This window comes from Diplotaxodon limnothrissa, linkage group LG11 (assembly GCF_057381915.1).
Source record: "Diplotaxodon limnothrissa isolate DT_005_m linkage group LG11, D_limnothrissa_male_GT1.1, whole genome shotgun sequence".
NCBI lineage: Eukaryota > Metazoa > Chordata > Actinopteri > Cichliformes > Cichlidae > Diplotaxodon > Diplotaxodon limnothrissa.
Genome location: NC_140606.1, coordinates 14,391,621 through 14,411,031, shown reverse-complemented (window position 1 = coordinate 14,411,031; position 19,411 = coordinate 14,391,621). Strand labels below are relative to the sequence as shown.

Here is a 19,411-nt window from a genome sequence, read left to right as displayed (position 1 = left end):
AACATTCAAGCGTAAGTGTGAGTGTAAATGGAGCACAAACGCAATTTTAACATACTAGTACTAATAGAACAAATCTCCATACTGTAATGGAGTTGTGGTTATGAATTAAAAAAAAAGGGTATGATCCTTTTATAGACGAAACGTCTGTCAATAAAGATTGATTCATTGATTGATTGAATCATTGATTGATTGATAAAGTAGATGTTTTTTCTAACTATAGATTTAATATTTATGTCTTTTAGGACTCTAACAAGGGTTACTGGGGAAAAGACCACATTATTTCATCAAACAATAAAAGTACAAATTCCAATCTTGACTTGGTTACTGTGCTCTAATTCTACACAAATTAAATGTGTGCAGGAAATGTCATCTCCAAAAGAATATAAAGACTTTACAGATTGAAATGTTTACTTAAAAGCCCAAAAGAATATTTGTCATGTCTCTTGGAGCAATAGTTAAAATCGTGGGGAAATACTGCCATCTAATGATCCACCCTAACATTGTCGCATGGGAAGTAGTTTCACCTCTGTCGTTATTTGTTCACTTCTCTCTGTGATGATAGTTTTCATTACATATTAACTACAGTGCTTAAGAGTTCTGTGCAGATTCAGTTTTTTCTCTTTGTTTTTAGTTTTCTTCGTTGGTCTAACCATGGACTATAATAATGACCAAGTGTTCACAGATAGAGTTGTGACTGGAGTCCAAAGATATGTAAATGAACTAGCTAACAATAGAAAGCATAGAACATGCCTAATTATTAACAAATATAGTTCAACATTTGACATTTGTCGCACCTTTAAGCATTTTTTGTAGGTCCTGTGTTGAACTTGTTGTGAGAGGAAATCAGAAAAAGAAAGAACAGTCGACTGTATCTGTCTTGGTGCTAAGGAGAGATTATAGATGTTGCATTAAAGATTCTTTTTACATTTTTAACGCCCCAAATTGGGATTTTTAGCATTCTTTTGCAGGACAAAGAGCAAGCCACACACTGTTGTCCAGGTTTTAAAAAATGCTTGATTTAAATAATCTTAATTAATCTTTAACAAATGCTTTGCAGCTTTGACTTTCAAAGCTGTTGGCGACCAATCACTGAAGGAGGAAAAATGTCACTACAGCATATAGTTTGCCATGGCAGCCCAGTGTATAATGCAGGCAACCCGAATCTGACCTGTGAAAATCTAAACCAAATTACTGTCTTAATACTTTTAGGCAACTGAAGTTATACACAGAAAGTGAAGAAACAATCAACAGATTGTATTGGTCAAAACTAAACATATATTCAGAAGTCATTTAAATACATATATGGCCATTTTAAAAGAGAGCTACAGTGAAAATGTTCATCAGTAATGGATGCGGTAATCTTGATTCCCTCTCTTCCTCTATCTGATGGATGCAGGTGAGGACCATCTCTTTAATTTGGAGCATTTGCATGCAAGACACTTTATTAATCAGCACAAAACATCAAGTATACAAACTCTGTGTTTGAGTCCCAAATAGTGAATTTGTGCCTGTCAGTTTCTTTTTAATAAAACATGAAAAATGAAATATTAAATTGCCTCAAATAAAAGTTTTGGGCAAATTTTGAGCAGGCAATGAAAGAATCGAATCTATATTTGACATTGATTTTAGCAATTTTACAATAGCCCTTTTTAATTTTTATGCCAACATATTTTAGACTAAATAAATAATAACAAAGACTTAATAATAATAACAACAATAATAATACAGATAAATGTTTGGCAGTTAGACTCAGATGGCCTAAATGCTGGTGGTGGAGATGAAGGTGGCTTGAATGGAGCTTGAGTGATGAGTGAGTGGAGACGGGGAGGAGGTGGGTTGCACAAAGGAGTCCGCGAAGGAGAAAGACAGATGCGCAGTGAGATTTTAAGTACGTGACACGAATGTTGATTGGCCGGGAAAAGGCAGAGAGAAGATGACTGGACTAGCCCAGCGATGACACAAGCAGCTTGACAGCGTGGGAAAGTGGATAAATCTTAGATTTATTTGGCAGCATATGGGAGCGAGCAGACATTGAACCTTCCCATAAGCTTCATTTAAGAAAAATAGAACTAGGGTGGGGAAAAACCTTGCATTTTATTCAATATACTGGAAGAAAAAAAAAAAAGATCAGCACTAGGTGGTGAAAAAGACATTTTCTCAGGTTTGCTTCTCTGAAGAGTAAGATATGTATGTTTCACTTGTCGTTTTCTGGTTGTGACGTTCTGCTCAGCAGTCTGCAACTGTTTACAGAACTGGACTTTATCATTTTTATCACTGTTTAAGCATGAAGAAAGGAACCAGAACTGCTGTTTACTCTGTTTATACACACAAATTTGGGACAAAAGAGACTTGGACATCAGTTATTTCCTGAGGAAGTTCACTGCTTACATTTCAAAAGACTAACATAAGCTTTCTGTACCAGGAATGATGAAGTAGAGTCTGCATATTACAGCAGTGTATCTTATACCAAGACATATAATTAGAAAACTTGCTGATATGAAATAAATTGCTGGTCTCACTGTGCAGCATTGATTCATCTCGTTTACTCCCCTGCAGTGAACAAATTGAATAAACAACAAAACATTCAGCAGAATTTCCTCCCTGTAGTCACCCTGTTGTCGGGTAGAAGCCTGAGGAGTGGACATTGCTGTCAAAGACAAAGAGGCTACATTCAGAACCACCGTCCTCTCACTGCAAAAATGCAGAGCTCTGGTTCACCCCCAAATCAGACCGTTTTAGTATATTTGACCTCTCTCTTCTTTTGTTGTTTGTAGCCTACAGCATATTAAACAGTTTTCATATTCATCTCTGTGAACTGACCGACCTCATAAGCGAGTGTGGGAACCTCCACCTGTTGCATACTTTCCAGAGTGGATATGCTCTTCAGCATTACTTCTCTGTGTAGCAGAATGAATACTGTATGCAGTACTTTTGTTTTTAATCCAACTACTAACCAATCATATTAGATGGCTCTACTATAAATAGTAGCTGCCATCTGAGTGTCCCTGAATCGCTCACCTGTTGTTATCCGCATGCGGCCTTTCGGTCACCTGACTTCCCTGGGTGTTACAGTTAGGAGTTGCGTACATGTTGCGACTTCCTCAGCCTGAATTGGCTGTACTTTTGTTGATTGGTGTTACTCATGTTATCACCTGCGGATTATCTTCCTGAAGCCTCCCATCGCTGCTGGTATGTGTTTATTTTGTGTCATTTATTATTTTACTTGGTGGTAAATAAGTGTGTTTATAGGCAGTGTTGGGAAGGTTACTTTTAAAATGTATTCCACTACAGATTACAGAATACATGCCCTAAAATGTATTTTGTAACATATTCCTTTACGTTACTCAGTGAGAGTAACGTATTCTGATTACTTTGGATTACTTAATATTTTTTCATGCTTTTTACAACTACATGAAAGTACTATTGCTGTGTGATTTATTACTATTACTGAAGGATAATCGCCATACCAATACCAACTAGATTCTTAAATTTTAATATAAAATAAATGAGTAACAGTAAGGTGGACATTAGGTAAGGCTGCACTTTTTGCAGCGATCTCGTATAGAAAACTATTCCGCGTGTATATAAAACAGGTCCGCGGCTCCGAGCGTTAGTACAGGGACAGTTACTCATATTTTGTATTTTAAATACATTCAACAAAAATATAAACGCAACACCTTTGTTACTGCTCCCATTCCCCATGGGATGGACGTAGAGACCTAAAATTCATTCCAGATACACAATATAACCATCCCTCCCAAACAGTGGTCACAAATCAGTCCAAATGTGTGGTAGTGGGCACATCTGCCATATTGAGATAATCCATCCCACCTCACAGGTGTGCCACATCAGGATGCTGATCTGACATCATGAGTAGTGCACAGGTGTACCTCAGACTGCCCACAACAAAAGGCCACCCTGGAATGTGCAGTTTCTTGCGCTATTGGGGATCTGGGGACCCAGAACCGGTCAGTATCTGGTGTGACCACCATTTGCCTCATGCAGTGCAACACATCATCGCATGGAGTCTATCAGATTGTCAATTGTGGCCTGTGGAACGTTGGTCCACTCCACTTCAATGGCTGTGCGAGGTTGTTGGATATTCGTGGGAACTGGTACACGCTGTCGTATACGCCGGTCAAGCACATCCCGAACATGCTCAATGGGTGACATGTCCGGTGAGTATGCTGGCCATGCAAGAACTGGGACATTCTCAGCTGCCATCTGCCCTGAACAATGTGAACCATGATTCATCCGTGAAGCGCACACCTCTCCAACGTGCCAGACGCCATCGAATGTGAGCATTTGCCCACACAAGTCTGTTACGGCGACGAGCTGGAGTCAGGTCAAGACCCCGATGAGGACGACGGGCATGCAGTTGAGCGTCCCTGAGACGGTTTCTGACAGTTTGTGCAGAAATTGTTTGGTTGTGCAAACCAATTGTTCCAGCAGCTGTCTGGGTGGCTGGTCTCAGACGATCTTGGAGGTGAACCTGCTGGATGTGGAGGTCCTGGGCTGGTGTGGTTACACGAGGTCTGCGGTTGTGAGGCCGGTTGGATGTGCTGCCATATTCTCTGAAACGCCTGTGGAGACGGCTTATGGTTGAGAAATGAACATTCAATGCACGGGCGACAGATCTGGTTGACATTCCTGCTGTCAGCATGCCAATTGCACGCTCCCTCATTGCTTGTGGCATCTGTGGCATTTTGCTGTGAGACAAAACTGCACATTCCAGGGTGGCCTTTTGTTGTGGGCAGTCTGAGGTACACCTGTGCACTACTCATGATGTCAGATCAGCATCCTGATGTGGCACACCTGTGAGGTGGGATGGATTATCTCAATATGGCAGATGTGCCCACTACCACACATTTGGACTGATTTGTGACCACTGTTTGGGAGGGATGGTTATATTGTGTATCTGGAATGAATTTTAGGTCTCTACGTCCATCCCATGGGAAATGGGAGCAGTAACAAAGGTGTTGCGTTTATATTTTTGTTGAGTGTACGTAACGGTGGTACATGCCGTTACTCCCCAACACTGTTTATTGGCTTCTGCAGAAGCCTCATATGGGCTACTTTGTTAACAAATTGAGCGACGCTGTTTGATCGGAAGTGTAGGCCTCAGTGGGTGGCTGATAACTTTTATAGCTTGGGCGCCACTGCTTCTCCGGGCTACACTGACAGAAGTTCTGCTGCTTTACCTTTTCTTTTGGATTTCTTTTTTTGTTTTGTTTTGTTGTTTGTCTGTTCTGTTTGCGTTGTTTGCCGTCTCACTGGAAGTGTTGGGATATGGGAGCCTGTTGATGTGCATGTGAATTGATTGAATTTTTTACTTAGAGCAGTTGGATGTATGACAATTTGGCGTGACACTGTAACCCCCCTAACCCCCCTGGAAATTACGCCCCTGTGAGCAGTTGAAAGTGTAAATGATGACTTTTTGTCAGTGATTGGTTTTTGTTTCCAATGCTGGACAAAACTTGTTATGGTTGTTCCTCCACTCATAGGTGTGGTTTTCAGTGAGAAGCAACAGCAAAACACAAATTAATTTAAAAGGAACAGTAACATGCACTGGTGTTATAAATAAAGTATAAAGGCACTTTCTCCATTTAACCATATATGACAGAGAAAAACTCTTACTGTATACGGCGACATCTCTTGATGCATTTCCAGAAGAACTGATGGCCATGCAGGAATACAATCCACCATCAGAGGGCACCACCTCATCAATCATCAACACATTATCCACCACTCGCACACGGCCTGAAGTTGAACTCTGACAGAGAGAAAAAGACAGAAGGTGTTTTTCTGGTCTGAAATCTGACTAAAGCACAGCTGCTTTCGAAATGAAACACAATCAAACCAACCAAAGACTTGAAGCATGATGGCAGCACTGCTCTCAGCAATCTTGTTGGTAGCCGTGCAGACGTACTCCTCAAAGTTCTTCCTGACAACAGACTGTATAGTCATCTGGCTGCTGTCTGAGTTGAAGTGATGACGGGAGGGGTTAAACTCCACAGGCCTGGAAAAAATGAAGGTAAATTTACTTTCATGGCAAGCATGCATATATGTTAACTAACTAAAAAGAAAAGAATGAACTGTGTGATTAATTAGATAAGTTTATCTGCACGGTGGTTAGCACTGTTGCCGCACAGCAAGAAGGTCCTGAGTTCAATTCCACCATCAGGCCGGGATCTTTCTGTGTGGAGTTTGCATGTTCTCCCCATGTTTGCGTGGGTTCCCTCCGGGTACTCCGGCTTCCTCCCAAAGACATGCAGCTTGTGGGGATAGGTTAATTGGATAATCCAAATTGCCTCTAGGTGTGAATGTGCGAGTAAATGTGAGTGCGAATGGTTGTCTGTCCCTGTGTGTTGGCCCTGCGACAGACTGGCGACCTGTCCAGGGTGTACCCTGCCTCTCGCCCTATGACAGCTGGGATAGGCTCCAGCACCCCCCGCGACCCCGAAAAGGATGACCGGAAGCGAATGGATGGTGCTTTTCTTTTTCCATTACATGTGGTGTAAATGATATTGAACCACATAATTGTTCTGACATGGTTATACTTGTTTTCCATTTTATGAAAAACAAAAAGTTTACCTGTAGATAGAGAAATAACATAAACATCTGCAGACATTTTTTATTCCATCCTAACCTAACAATTATGAAATTTACCAGAATTGAGTCCTGTTTATTTTGACTTAATTTTTATTTTGGTTGTCATTATATAACACTGTTTTGCCAGCAGCAGATATCAGTGGTTGTTTGTCAAAAAAACATCTCAGAGAAGGGAAAAAAGTGTCTGTTTTAAAGAATGTATTTTTATACAGTGGAGTTTACTGATGGCGACTCGGGAGGTTTTAGTCAAAAGTCAACCCATTTAGATTGTAACAATCTCATTAGTTAAATTTAAATGGAGGAAATTAGTCAAAGAAATGCAGAGTTTGCAAACTGGCACGTAACATCATGTAGCATTACCGTAAGTTGTTTGTTGGAGTATTTTTGGGTCTTATCTCGGCCTCTACTATTGACAGAAGTTCTTTCTTTTGTTTGGCAGCCGCCTTGGGGAGATGATGAAAGGAAAACAGGGGACTTAACAAATAAACACATTTGGTAAACCAATTTTCTTCACCACACTCTCACACGTTGTAAACATATCAGATCTACCCAGATAGATAACAACGTCCGCTGCACACACACACACACAACAACAGGCCAGCATCTATGGGACTGATAAACTTCTTATTAACAGTGCAGACTTTCGGACTTCCCCAAAGAGATTCTGGCAAACCGTCAGGCGACTCAGGAGGGGAAAGCGGTGCTCTACCTGCACTGTGTACAGTGCAGGTGGAGTGCTGCTGACTTCGACTGAGAAAATTGCCAGGCAGTGGAAGGAATACTTCGAGGACCTCCTCAATCCCACTGGCACGTCTTCCGTGGTGGAAGCAGAATCTGGGGACGAAGGGGATAACCCGCCAATCTCTGGGGGCGAGGTCACTGAGGCAGTTAAACAACTCCTTGGTGGCAGAGCCCCTGGGGTGGACGGGGTCCACCCCGAGTTCCTGAAGGCTCTGGATGTTGTAGGGCTGTCTTGGTTGACACACCTCTACAATGTTGCGTGGAGATCAGGGGCAGTACCCCTGAAGTGGTGGGAATGAGAATCAGCACCTCCAAATCTGAGGCTATGGTCCTCAGCTGGAAAAGGGGGGAGTACCCACTGCGGGTCGGGGATGAGTTCCTGCCCCAAAGTGGAGGAGTTTAAGTATCTCAGGGTCTTGTTCCCGAGTGACGGGAGATTGACAGATGGATTGGTGCAGCGGACGCAGCGATGCGGACGCTGTACTGGTCTGTTGTGGTGAGGAGAGAGCTGAGTGTAAAAGTGAAGCTCTCAATTTACTGGTGAATCTACGTCCCTACCCTCACCTATGGCCACGAGCTGTGGGTAGTGACCGAAAGAACGAGATCGCGAATACAAGCGGCAGAAATGAGCTTCCTCCGAAGGGTGGCTGGCCTCTCCCTTAGAGATAGGGTGAGAAGTTCGGCCATTTGGAAGGGGCTGGGAGTAGAGCCGCTGCTCCTCCACATCGAAAGGAGCCAGTTGAGGTGGTTCGGGCATCTGACAAGGATGCCTCCTGGGCACCTCCTGGGTGAGGTTTTCCGGGCATGTCCCACCGGGAGGAGGCCCTGGGGCAGACCCAGGACATGCTGGAGAGATTATATCTCTCGGCTGGCCTGGAAACGTCTTGGTGTTCCCCCGGACAAGCTGGAGGAGGTGGCTGGGGAGAGGGAGGTCTGGGCTTCTCTGCTTGGGCTGCTGCCCCCGCGCGCGACCCGGCCCTGGATAAGTGGAAGAAAATGGATGGATGAATGGACAGTTCTACTATATAAAGGATAAAATATATGTTAATTGTTCCTGAAAGTAAGAAATTATTGTGCTCAATCAGCCAAAACACAATCTATAAAAAAGTTACATAAATAAGATAGCTTTAAAAAAATGCTCAAAAGAAAATAGTTAAATTATTTAGATATAAATGAAATAAAGTAAAACAAAGGAGCTAAAAAAACCAAACACCCCCCCCCCCCCCCCCCCCCCCCCCCGCCCACAGAAATCGAATCATAAGACATTAAAATGGTAACTTCAATGTTCAGTGTAAATTGCTGAAGAATAAAGTCAATGTATACAGTCTTCCATTTCAGCCTGTTGTTAATGTGGATGCTCAGGCATCTATACTGCTCCATATCAACATCCTGGCCCGAGATAGACAGGTCAAGGTCAAGTGGCTTTATTGTCATTCCAACCATGTGCAGTGGTACAGTACACAGTGAAATGAGACAACCTTCCTCCAAGACCCTGGTGCTACATATGACATATAACACACAATCAACGCAGGACTACATAAAGTGCAATGTGCAAAAAATGCAAAAACAAAACCAAGACAGAACAGAACGTTACAGACACAAGACAGTGCAGACACAACTGCAATAGAAATGACTGAGCATTGTGCAAAAAGTAACTTGGTGTATGAAGGTGTGCTGTCTGTGTGTGTATGAAATTGTGCAGATAAGTGCTTGGTAGTGACGTGTATGAGGGTGTGTGTGTGTGTGTCAGTCCAGTCACTGAGTGTTCAGGAGTCTAACAGCCTGGGGGAAGAAACTGTTTGTCAGTCTGACAGTGAGGGCCCGAATGCTCCGGTACCTCTTGTCAGAAGGCAGCCGGGCGAATAGTGTCCGTGAGGGTTTCTCCAAAATGCCTGTGGCTTTGCGGATGTAGCTGGTGCGATAAGTGTCTGTGATGGAGGAAAGAGAGGTTCCAGTGATGTTCTCATCTGTTCTCACTATCTGTTGTAGGGTGTTGCGATCCGATACAGTGCAGTTATCATCAGACCAGACAGTGATGCAGCTGCTCAGGACGCTCTCAATAGTCCCTCTGTAAAAGTAGGAGTTTTCAGTGCTTTTTCACTTTCAGAAGCAGAAGCTTTCACTGAGTTAGTGCAGAGCTGTACTGACAGTTTGAGGTGTATGAGGTGAACAGGAATAGAGACAGCATAGCCGCTCACCACTATATAAAACAAAGCACTGTGGCCTGCCTGTCAGGTGGTGTGTAATCTTAGACATGATGGGCCATTCTCACATTGTACAGAAAAAACTGCCATCAGTCATAACTGTGGTCAATCTCATTTTATATTACATGAAAGAAGAAATTCAGATTAGCAGCCACATCATACTCATGCTGATCACACTCACTATTACACAGCACTGCATCTGCAGACAGACTTTTTTCTTTGTTTTCTAGTCCTGATGTTTTCTTCAGAAGTCAACAGATGTTTACGTGACTGGAGTTTATCACATCCTAAACATCCAAACATGAAGAAAGCAACTGAGACTACAGTTTAACTCTGTTTATACACAGCTGGATTTCGAGAAAGATAAAAAGTTGGTATCAAAAAAGTTGCTTGGATATCAAAATACCAACATTAGCTCAGCATACCACGACTGAACAATAAGGTTTTTAATGCTGTAGTCATGTGAGTTATAGTACATAGTACATCTTGCTTACTTGAAGGATTTAAGTCAGAAATCCATTCAGCACAACTGGAGTCAATACTTGGTTGATCTGGAATTAAAAACTGCTAAATAAATGTTGTGTTCAGTGACTGTAGAAGCTTTTGGCTTCACTTTTGTAAAGTGGGAGGAAGCAGAGACATGTCATCATTCTTTTTATACATTTACATTAAATTTGAACATGGCGCTCAGTGAGCTGTGGAAGCACAGTCATTTCCATGCAGGGCTTTTTTTTAATGGAACATATTATATTCTTAAACTCTCTAAATATAGTAGCCAGGTGTTATATGTAACTGTGATAGGCTTAGTCAATAAAGAAAAAACAGGTTTTCTCAGTGTTCATAGTTTTACTGTATGAGATAATTACACCAGGAAAAAGGGAAAAACATTCATTTGGTGAGTAAAAGAGACATACAGCTGCTTTCCAAGTCAAAGTTTTTTATAAAACACAAAGAGAAAGAAGTAACATGTATTTACAAGAATGTACAGTGAAAAACATAATATAAAAACAAACATGCATCGCCTTCAAAAATTCGAAGATACTTCAAATAAATTGTCGTTTGAACAGCTTGCGTCCTGTAATCATTAATTTGGTCATAAATACAAAAATGAGTTACATCAATCAGTTTTGTGTCTAGCAACCATATCATACATGTCGGCTATTATTACAGGTACTTTAAAGAGGGATCTCATTTTAAGGTCCCCTAAGTGGTCAGTGACACTAGCAGAGCTTCAAAACTTTTCCTAAAAAAGTGCTTGAGAACAAAACTGGCTAAAAAGTCCAATTATGTTTTTCATTTTTACAACATTTCTCATTTAGTCACGGTACGGCTTTTAAACCCAATAAATACCAACACAAATTAGCATACTTTAAATTAAGGTTGGTTATGTGTAGGTTTAGTATATATTGCCCTTTAAATAGTCCACATGGTAAAGTTGTCATATTTGGTGTTACATTAATAGGATATTTTGTCATAGACATAAGTTAGTAGAGCTGCCACAGTGCAGTAATAATAAAAAGTTAGTAACAAAAACCAAAATGAACTAGGTCCTCACGCCTGTGTAACATTCAAATGTGAAAGGCAAACCTTTGTTGTGTCTTTATGATTTTTTTTCATAAATCAAGTGTAAAGTTAGAAAGTAACAACAATGGCTTTAGCCTGTAAACCACAGACATGAGGATTACCCTGTAAAAGCAGACAAAGTAACAAAATAACTTCTGCTAATCTCCTGTCTGCAGTCACGTATCAACCAGGTCAGCTAGAAGCTTGAGGAGAGGACGGTGCTGTCACGAGAGGCTGCACAAAGAATCGCTGTCCACTGACTGAAACCGTTCAGAGGTTTGGGTCAGGCCAAAGTCAGCCAGTCCCCTACGGAGTGTTAAAGTGTTTGCCCTTTCCCATGGCACCTATCATTACTTCACTTCTTCTTCTGTTCTTTGTAAAGTACATGAAATCTTCCCGTCTTTGTTTTCTTGTCTCATGCATTAATGCTGGGCAGGTCTCTATCAGGTTGGGTTTTCCTGCGAGACGAAAAGAAGTAGTCGGTGAGATTCTCAACGCATGTTTATGACATATCTGTGTAGATTTACAGTGTGTGGGAGAAAATGAACGTACTCATTCTTGGTGAGTGGGGCCTTGTCACATTTCCCTTCCTTGAGTGGGACCCCCACCTGTTGCATACTGCTTTTCAGAGTGGACATGCCCTTCAGCTTTACTTCTCTGCAGACAAAACACATAAATATATGAGTTATGATCATGGAAATATATGATATAAGCTTCATCTCCTCCAGGTTATTCCAAACACTTACCCCTTTTCACCTCCTTCTTCCAGCTTTTTGATTCCTGGAACTTTCTGCCCAAAGAGCTTCACGGCAATGCACATGAGCAGGCCGCAGTGGTTTCTGTAGCAGCAGGTGGCATCGACAGCAATGAATACCACCAGAAAGATGATCATGACGATGCCAACCACAGCGCCTTTGGTCATGCCGCTCTTGGCTGGTGGGAGAGAGGAAAAAGTCTCAATGCGCAAACAGAAAACATTAAACATCTTTATTCTGACAAGAAAATTCTATTATTCAGGTAGATCTGCTGTGATTTTGTATGAGTGTCAGTTTTTCAATGTATAAATTACACTCTAAGAATAACTTCTAGCTCCGTATATGCTGCAGATCTCAAGAGGCCACATACCAGACTGTTCTGCGATGGTGAAGTTGAATGTGGCAGGTATGGAGGAACCGTTGGCATTGACTGCTGAGACTTCCAGCTGATAGTTTGAGCCAAAAGCCAAGTCTTTGAGGGAAACAGAGTCAGCATCAGGTGGCATCTGCAGTTCCTTCCACTCAGCCTCTTCTTTATCCTGGTTAAAGACAGCAGAGCAACCAAAGGACTTAATCAAGGGAAATGGGTTGATGGAGACAAACACAAAGACAGGCTCATGCTGTCTCTTACCTGTCTGTATCGAACATTAAACTGCAACACAGGGCTGCCACCATCTACCGTGTGTTTAAGAGGGACAGAGAAGGTGTTGCTCTCTATTTTCATCTCATCAGAGGATAGAACTGGACTGTCAGGTTCACCTGTGGGAACGACGCAAGAAAAACACGAAGAATTCATAACAATATTTAAAACCTGATCACTGCATTTGACTGATTTACTTAAACTAGCATGTCAGGTTAGTTTAGCAAAAAACTGTGAGAACTTTACCTTCTGAGGATGGATGACGGTGGATTACATCATGTGATGAACAGCGCGAGTGAATATCAGGAGACGGAAGAAGATGACATGGAAAAGAAAAAGTAATGATGGCAGATAAGGATGTAGTACCACAAAAACATCAGCAAGCATCCTGCACAGTGTGAACCAGTAATTCATTCACTCCTATTTAAATTTATGGAATGAATTAGAGATACAATGTATGCTTTATATAATATGTTGGTAATGTGTGAAGAACTTACGTATTCCCTGTGTGTGGACATTGTGTGTCTCAGAGAACTTTCCACGTCCCACTGCATTCAGTGCAGAGAGACGTACTGTGTACGAAGTGTACGGCTTGAGGTTGATAACAAGAGGATCTACAAAAAACACACAAACAGCATCAGATACTGCACATATTCAAGTCCTACTACTCATTCACACATTCATAAAACTTTTACTTGTGAGCAGGTGAAAGTGTAAATGATGACTGATGCATATACACGGCTGGAAAGAGGAGGTGTTTCACCTGTAGCTGGGACGGTGTTCTCCTTCCACTGCTCTGTGGGTTTTTCTTTCCACTGCAGGACAAAACTTGTGATGGGTGTTCCTCCACTCACAGGTGTGGTTTTCAGTGAGAAGTGGACTGAAGCTGGACCCGCAGAGACTGACAGGTAGAGAGGTGGACCGGGCTGAGCTGAAGTTAGGGTGTAAAATGAAAAAAATGAAAAAGGGAACAGCAAAACACAAATTAATATAAAAGAAACAGAACATGCACTGGTGTTATAAATAAAGTATAAAGGCACTTTCTCCATTTAACCATATATGACAGAGACAACGTCTTACTGTATACGGCGACATCTCTTGATGCATTTCCAGAAGAACTGATGGCCATGCAGGAATACAATCCACCATCAGAGGGCACCACCTCATCAATCATCAACACATTATCCACCACTCGCACGCGGCCTGAAGTTGAACTCTGACAGAGAGAAAAAGACAGAAGGTAAAAACATTTTAAAAAAACATTACATATATTTAACCATATAACATTATGGGCTCTATCAAATTTTTCAATTCAGGATTAGTGCTTACATATAGGTCCTTGAATTCAGCTACACAATTTGCTGTTTGAATCTAAGTATTTATGTTTATACAGTCTTACCAGTGTTTGTCCATTTTGCTTGTTGAGCCAGTGTAATTCAGGGTGGGGATGGCCAGTCACATTACAGGACACAGATACAGCCTCACCCACCAACACACGCTGCTGCTCTGCTGAGACAAACACCTCGGGGGCCTCTGAAATGAAACACATCAATGATCGTGACACAAACTGCTGAAACAAGATTTAAAAAGAGTTTTTCTAGCACAGCTGTTTTTAAAGTGAAACACAATCAAACCAACCAAAGACATGAAGCATGATGGTAGCGCTGCTCTCAGCAATCTTGTTGGTGGCCGTGCAGACGTACTCCCCAAAGTCCTCCCTCACAACAGACTGTATAGTCAGCTGGCTGCTGTCTGAGTTGAAGTGATGACGGGAGGGGTTAAACTGAACAGGCCTGGAAAAAATGAAATAAATAGAAAATTGCTTATTTTTTTCATGTTAATATGCTATGCAATATGAGATAGTGAGACTGTTTAGATATCAGGAATGGAGAAAACGAGGCCAGGAGAGGGAGGCAGAGATAAAGCTGGAAATCAAGGAACACACACACACAGCCCCCTTAGACACGTGCACTCTGCTCCACCCGCTGATGCACAGTGTAGATGTCACGCTACATTAGTGACGGAGAGCGTCAGGGGGACTAGTCCAAACATCAACACAACGTGACCCAGTTTCTTTGCTGATTGTACATTTTCCCTCAGCTATGGTGGTAATTAAAACCAATAAAAACAACAACAACAACAACATTATTTACATTTTGTGACAAGCATGCATATATGTGAATTAAATAAAAAGGAAAGGATGAACTGTGTGAAAAATCAGACAAGTTTAACCTTAGAGGTTTTGTGATGCCGTTAGAGAGAGGGATGTAACGTGCTCAGATCGTGTTCAGCCCATACATTTGATTTTTATTATTAAATCATAAAATGTGGTCTTACATGGTCCAGGTGATGTTGGGTTGTGGCAGACCGTCCACCAAACACAACAAAGAGACGTTAGTTTCAGGTCCAGCCAACACTTTCTTCACCTCTTCTCTCAGTCTCACAGTCGGGGGAGCTGCAGGAGAGGGTTGAGTTTCAGTACATTTTCAGGTGGGTTTTTTTTGTTTGTTAATCTCATTCTAAAACTCAATGAGGAAGTGATGATAATAATTCAGCCTCATGAATGTGTTGGTGCAAAACAGTCACTTACCATTGACAACAACAGAAACAGAGAGTTCCATAAAGATTGACGGCCTCCCTCTGATCTGAGCTCTGCACACGTATGTCCCAGCATCCTCTCTCTTCACCTTTTCAATACGGAGCGTGTTATCAGACTGCTTACGCATATGCCCTCCCACTGAAGCAAGAGAAGAAAGGCAGAAAAAATTAACTAAAAACTATTTTGATGCAGAAATATTGATTAGAGCAGCTTTGGCTATGATAGTCATACACTAACTTTTGCTTATTACGACTCTAAAGTTTACAGGAGAGTTTGCTTGGGAAACTGAATGTTCACAAAAGGTTCACAAAACGCTCTTTTTAAATCACAAAGCAAGCCTTCATATTGCAGGGTAGCATCAGGTCCTATGTTCCCATTTTTTGCTCTTACCATTAGAGATTTCTTGCTGGTTCTTAAACCACTGAACATCCACCTGTGGCTGTCCAGTCACCAGGCAGGGTACCAGCCCATCTGTACCCTCCAGAAACTCATGGTAGGTCTTAGTGCTTCCAAAGGATGGCCCATCTGACAGAAGAGGAAAAGATTAAGGATAAAGCAACAAGTCCTAGCATACATTTTACTGAGTTTAAAGTTTAAATGGAAAAAGTGCCGCCAGCTGTTACGTACCATAAACAAACAGCTGTATCTGAGCATCATCTTTATGTCCGCTGTCAAAATCGCAGTGGCAGGTGTACCTGCCAGCATCCTGCATTGTAGCCTTCTTAATTACCAATTTGGAGGAGGCCTCGTCCAACTTATTCACAATCTCTTCATCATCTATGTCCTCCCCATCCTTTTGCCAGGTTATGTCTCCCTCTGCTCCAGCTGAGAGGAGAGACAAGAAGGTCAAAAAGAAAAAGAGAGGGGAAAAAAATATAATTTGTAGCCTTATTTTAATACCTTCACAAGAGTATAAAGCTGGATTGCAAAATATGTTCATGCTGAATCGTTTCAATTAGATAAGAAATATAAACGACTCACCTTTACACAACAGCAAGATCTCATCTCCAACTTTAATATCTAGTTTAGTGGAAATGATGCTCATTTTAGCATCTGGAGGAGAAGACAGGAGAGGAGATTGGTTTTAGTCTGGGATGTTTTTCCTCTCTTTGGAAGAAGAAAAACACAGAGCAACATCTCATCCAAAGCAAACACAGTAACACTGTTGTTCCTAAATCACCTATCAGGACTTTTTAGTTCATTGTTAAACATTTAACAGACAGCAGTTGAATGACATGCACAACACATCTCTCCCCAGTAAATCCAGTTCAAACACTCCAACGCTCTGTGGATGTGTCTCTCAATAAAGCATAGTTTTCTTGAATAATTTCATCCTTACACTTCACAGTTTTCATAGACCACAGTCTCAGTTTTCCCACTCTGACAACTCTGCATTTCCACTTCAAAATCATTAAAAACATCAGCAGATCTTACCTATGCTGTCCATCAGCTGCAGGAGCAGCAAGGCCAATGTCAGGATGCAAGTTGGTTGGTTCATCTTGCTCACCTGTCTGCAGATTACCGATCTTTCAAACGACAACTGTGCTGTCAGCAAATCAAATTCAGAAAAATCAGCTAGTCAAAAAATAAATCTGTCTGAGTATGAAACTGACAGGCAAACACCTGTATCCTATCCACCGAGCACCACTCTGAGAGAAACAGGGTCTATGTCAGTGGTTATATAGGGGCACAAGGGCAAAAGAGATGAGAGGAAATGAGGAGGAGGAGGCGGGGAACAGACTTCTGGTCTCTCATCCCTCCTAAAACTCCAGCAGAGTCACTTTGGGTCATTCAGGAAGAAAACTGGGATGTGGTGAGTGAATGACGTCATTGCTCCTCTCATCTTTTCCTTAATCTCTCTCTTTTTGTTTTGCTCAAAATGGTCCCCCACGTTCTATTATCTTTATCTCTTTTGTTCATTTTTTTCACCGCATTCTGCTTTGCTCCCCTCCAGTTTCTCGGCCAGTTCAATTCAATTCGGCACGCTCTATCAGCGCATAGGTCACGTGAGCAGTTGAAAATGTGTGACACAGAAAAGCTCAATCTAATAGGTAATCCATGAATGTGCATCAAGAATGGGAAAAATTGCAATTATAGTAGATTTGCTTGTTTATATGTTTGTAAGTTCATTTCATGTGACTGCCTACACTGTAAGAACAAGTCCTAATATAAAAGTATTTTACTGTGTATTTTGCAGTTTTGTTCTGTTCTTCTAGAATATCATTAAATTTACATCAATAGTCTGTGATTTCACATTTCAAATGTAAATTAATGTAAAATCACTGTAATGTAATAAAACATAATGTCCTTGTTTTTTAAATGTATTTGTCTGTACATATGCATATTTAGATTGTTAAAATACATTCACAGATGTATCATGATTGCACAAATATTTGTCCGTTATGTGAAGGATTGAACTGTTAAATTCAAATGTAATGCTATGGAAAAATATATAACATGATTCCTATAAACTTTGTTTACATCAAATAATAATTGTTATTGCTATATAGGGCGATCGTGGCTCAAGAGTTGGCAGTTCGCCTTGTAATCGGAAGGTTGCCGGTTCGAGCTGTCAGTCTGTCCCAGGGCATGCAATCCACTATTATTTAAGTTAACTGTATATTTCTGTACATTTAAGTATTATTATTCATATTGCCACATTCATTGACTTTGTTTATAGGTAATTTCATTGCTTGATCACATTAAAATGTTCCTAATTTAATGTTTAAAAGCACTTGAAAAAGGCAAAATCCCATGTAAAATTAGGGCAACCAACTGTATTGTCATTACTGAAAAAAACCTTATTTTTATGGGAAAGTTATTTTCTGTTATTTCATGGTATTATTTTGGCGCCCCAGCTGCCAGAATATTACTGTTTTTCTAGGATTTCTTTTTAACAGTGTATGTTTGCCAGTATTGTTGGGTTGGCCTGTTTTAATTCATATTTATCTTCTTTTCTATCTTTTCATTTGCACTTTTTATAACACTGCAAAACAACATTTTTCTTCAGAATAAACAATGTGCACAAATTAGGTACGGTATTTACATTGCATATATCGCTAAATATACCTCTACATCACATCAGTGTGTGTATGTGCATGCTCTGTCCTTCAGTTTGCATTGTGTAAGGACACAATTGTTATCTCATTTTATGGGAATATTTGTATTATTCTCATTACCAAGGAGGCATTAGGTTCTTTAAAATCTGCAGTTAAAAAGTTACATTTGCTAAAGTTCACGTTCCCCCTCTCTCGCTCCCTCTCTCTCACCTTCTCCACCCTGTTCCCTCCTTGTCCCTTCAGGCTGCCGGATGAAAGTGAGGGGAGGCAGCCCTCAAGGGAAAGAAGAGATGGAGAAAGATATTTTTATCATTCCATCGTTTGTTCCTCTCATTTAAAGAGGGTCACATTCTTCTCAAGAAAGCGCACCAGACTGCACATACAGCATGGCAACGCTCGCATTCACAGACATTTTACATCCTGCAGGAAGCTGAGATCAACAAACCACAGTGATGCCCATTCTGCTGCAAAGAAAACAATTTCTTAACTTTGCAAAACAGCTCGTATTCTGGGATCGCCTTTGGTAGTGTTAATTGTTGGCTACATTTGATCACAGACCTTGAAAAAAAAGGCTTTTGTTTGAGATGTGAAAGCGACGTCAAATCAAAGGAGCGAAGTGTATACAGTGACGAGGTGACATAAATGTTGTGTTTTCACGGGAGAATGTTTTTTTTCTCTTGTCACTCTCAAAATGAGACATGCCACTGAGCAAGCGTGTGCTACTCACATCAGATTAAAGCAAGAATAAACAATCAGCAGTAATCAATGAAAAGCAAAATGATGTAGGTGCTTTTTTTGTACTACGTGCTCTGTGAATCTATCATGGTCTGTTAAGTTACTGCTGAATCAGTGATTCTGTTCTTAACAACTTCTGATATATCAAAATATAAATGCAGTGCCTTTCATGAGAACTGATTAATGTTGTTGAGGATTATCTTTAAATCTTATCAGGGTTTAAAATTGTGCATTGTTAAAGGTGTGCAAAGAGTCCTGGCTCCCCACTGAAGCATTTTTAGACCATTTTTTAATGCAGTTACATTTCAATAAGGCTTGCTTTAAGTGTTCTAACCATCTTTGTGCCTGTGCCCATTTTTAATGTGTTAATTTATTTTGATGTCAGCAAGAATTAGATATGATCTTTGGGATCCAGCATCTATAGTGGGTGGATTTAACTATCTATTGCTAACCAAAGTCGGTACAACATTAGTTCATAACTTAGTCCAAATTGGTCACTCTTG

The 19,411-nt window shown here is 41.0% G+C and overlaps 1 protein-coding gene across 1 annotated transcript; it reads right to left on the bottom strand.

Moving 5' to 3' along the window:
* Positions 1–10,629: 10,629 nt before the first annotated feature.
* Positions 10,630–16,752, bottom strand: ncam3 (neural cell adhesion molecule 3). Its single transcript, XM_085365165.1, has 17 exons — positions 16,549–16,752; positions 16,096–16,167; positions 15,742–15,939; positions 15,505–15,639; positions 15,106–15,252; positions 14,853–14,970; positions 14,154–14,308; positions 13,915–14,048; positions 13,596–13,731; positions 13,279–13,446; positions 13,013–13,129; positions 12,762–12,764; positions 12,507–12,634; positions 12,246–12,414; positions 11,867–12,053; positions 11,673–11,777; positions 10,630–11,578 (listed from the first exon to the last, which is right to left on the bottom strand). The coding sequence occupies exons 1-17, from the start codon at positions 16,610–16,612 to the stop codon at positions 11,536–11,538; spliced, it is 2,079 nt and encodes a 692-aa protein (XP_085221291.1). The 5' UTR covers positions 16,613–16,752; the 3' UTR covers positions 10,630–11,535.
* Positions 16,753–19,411: the final 2,659 nt, after the last annotated feature.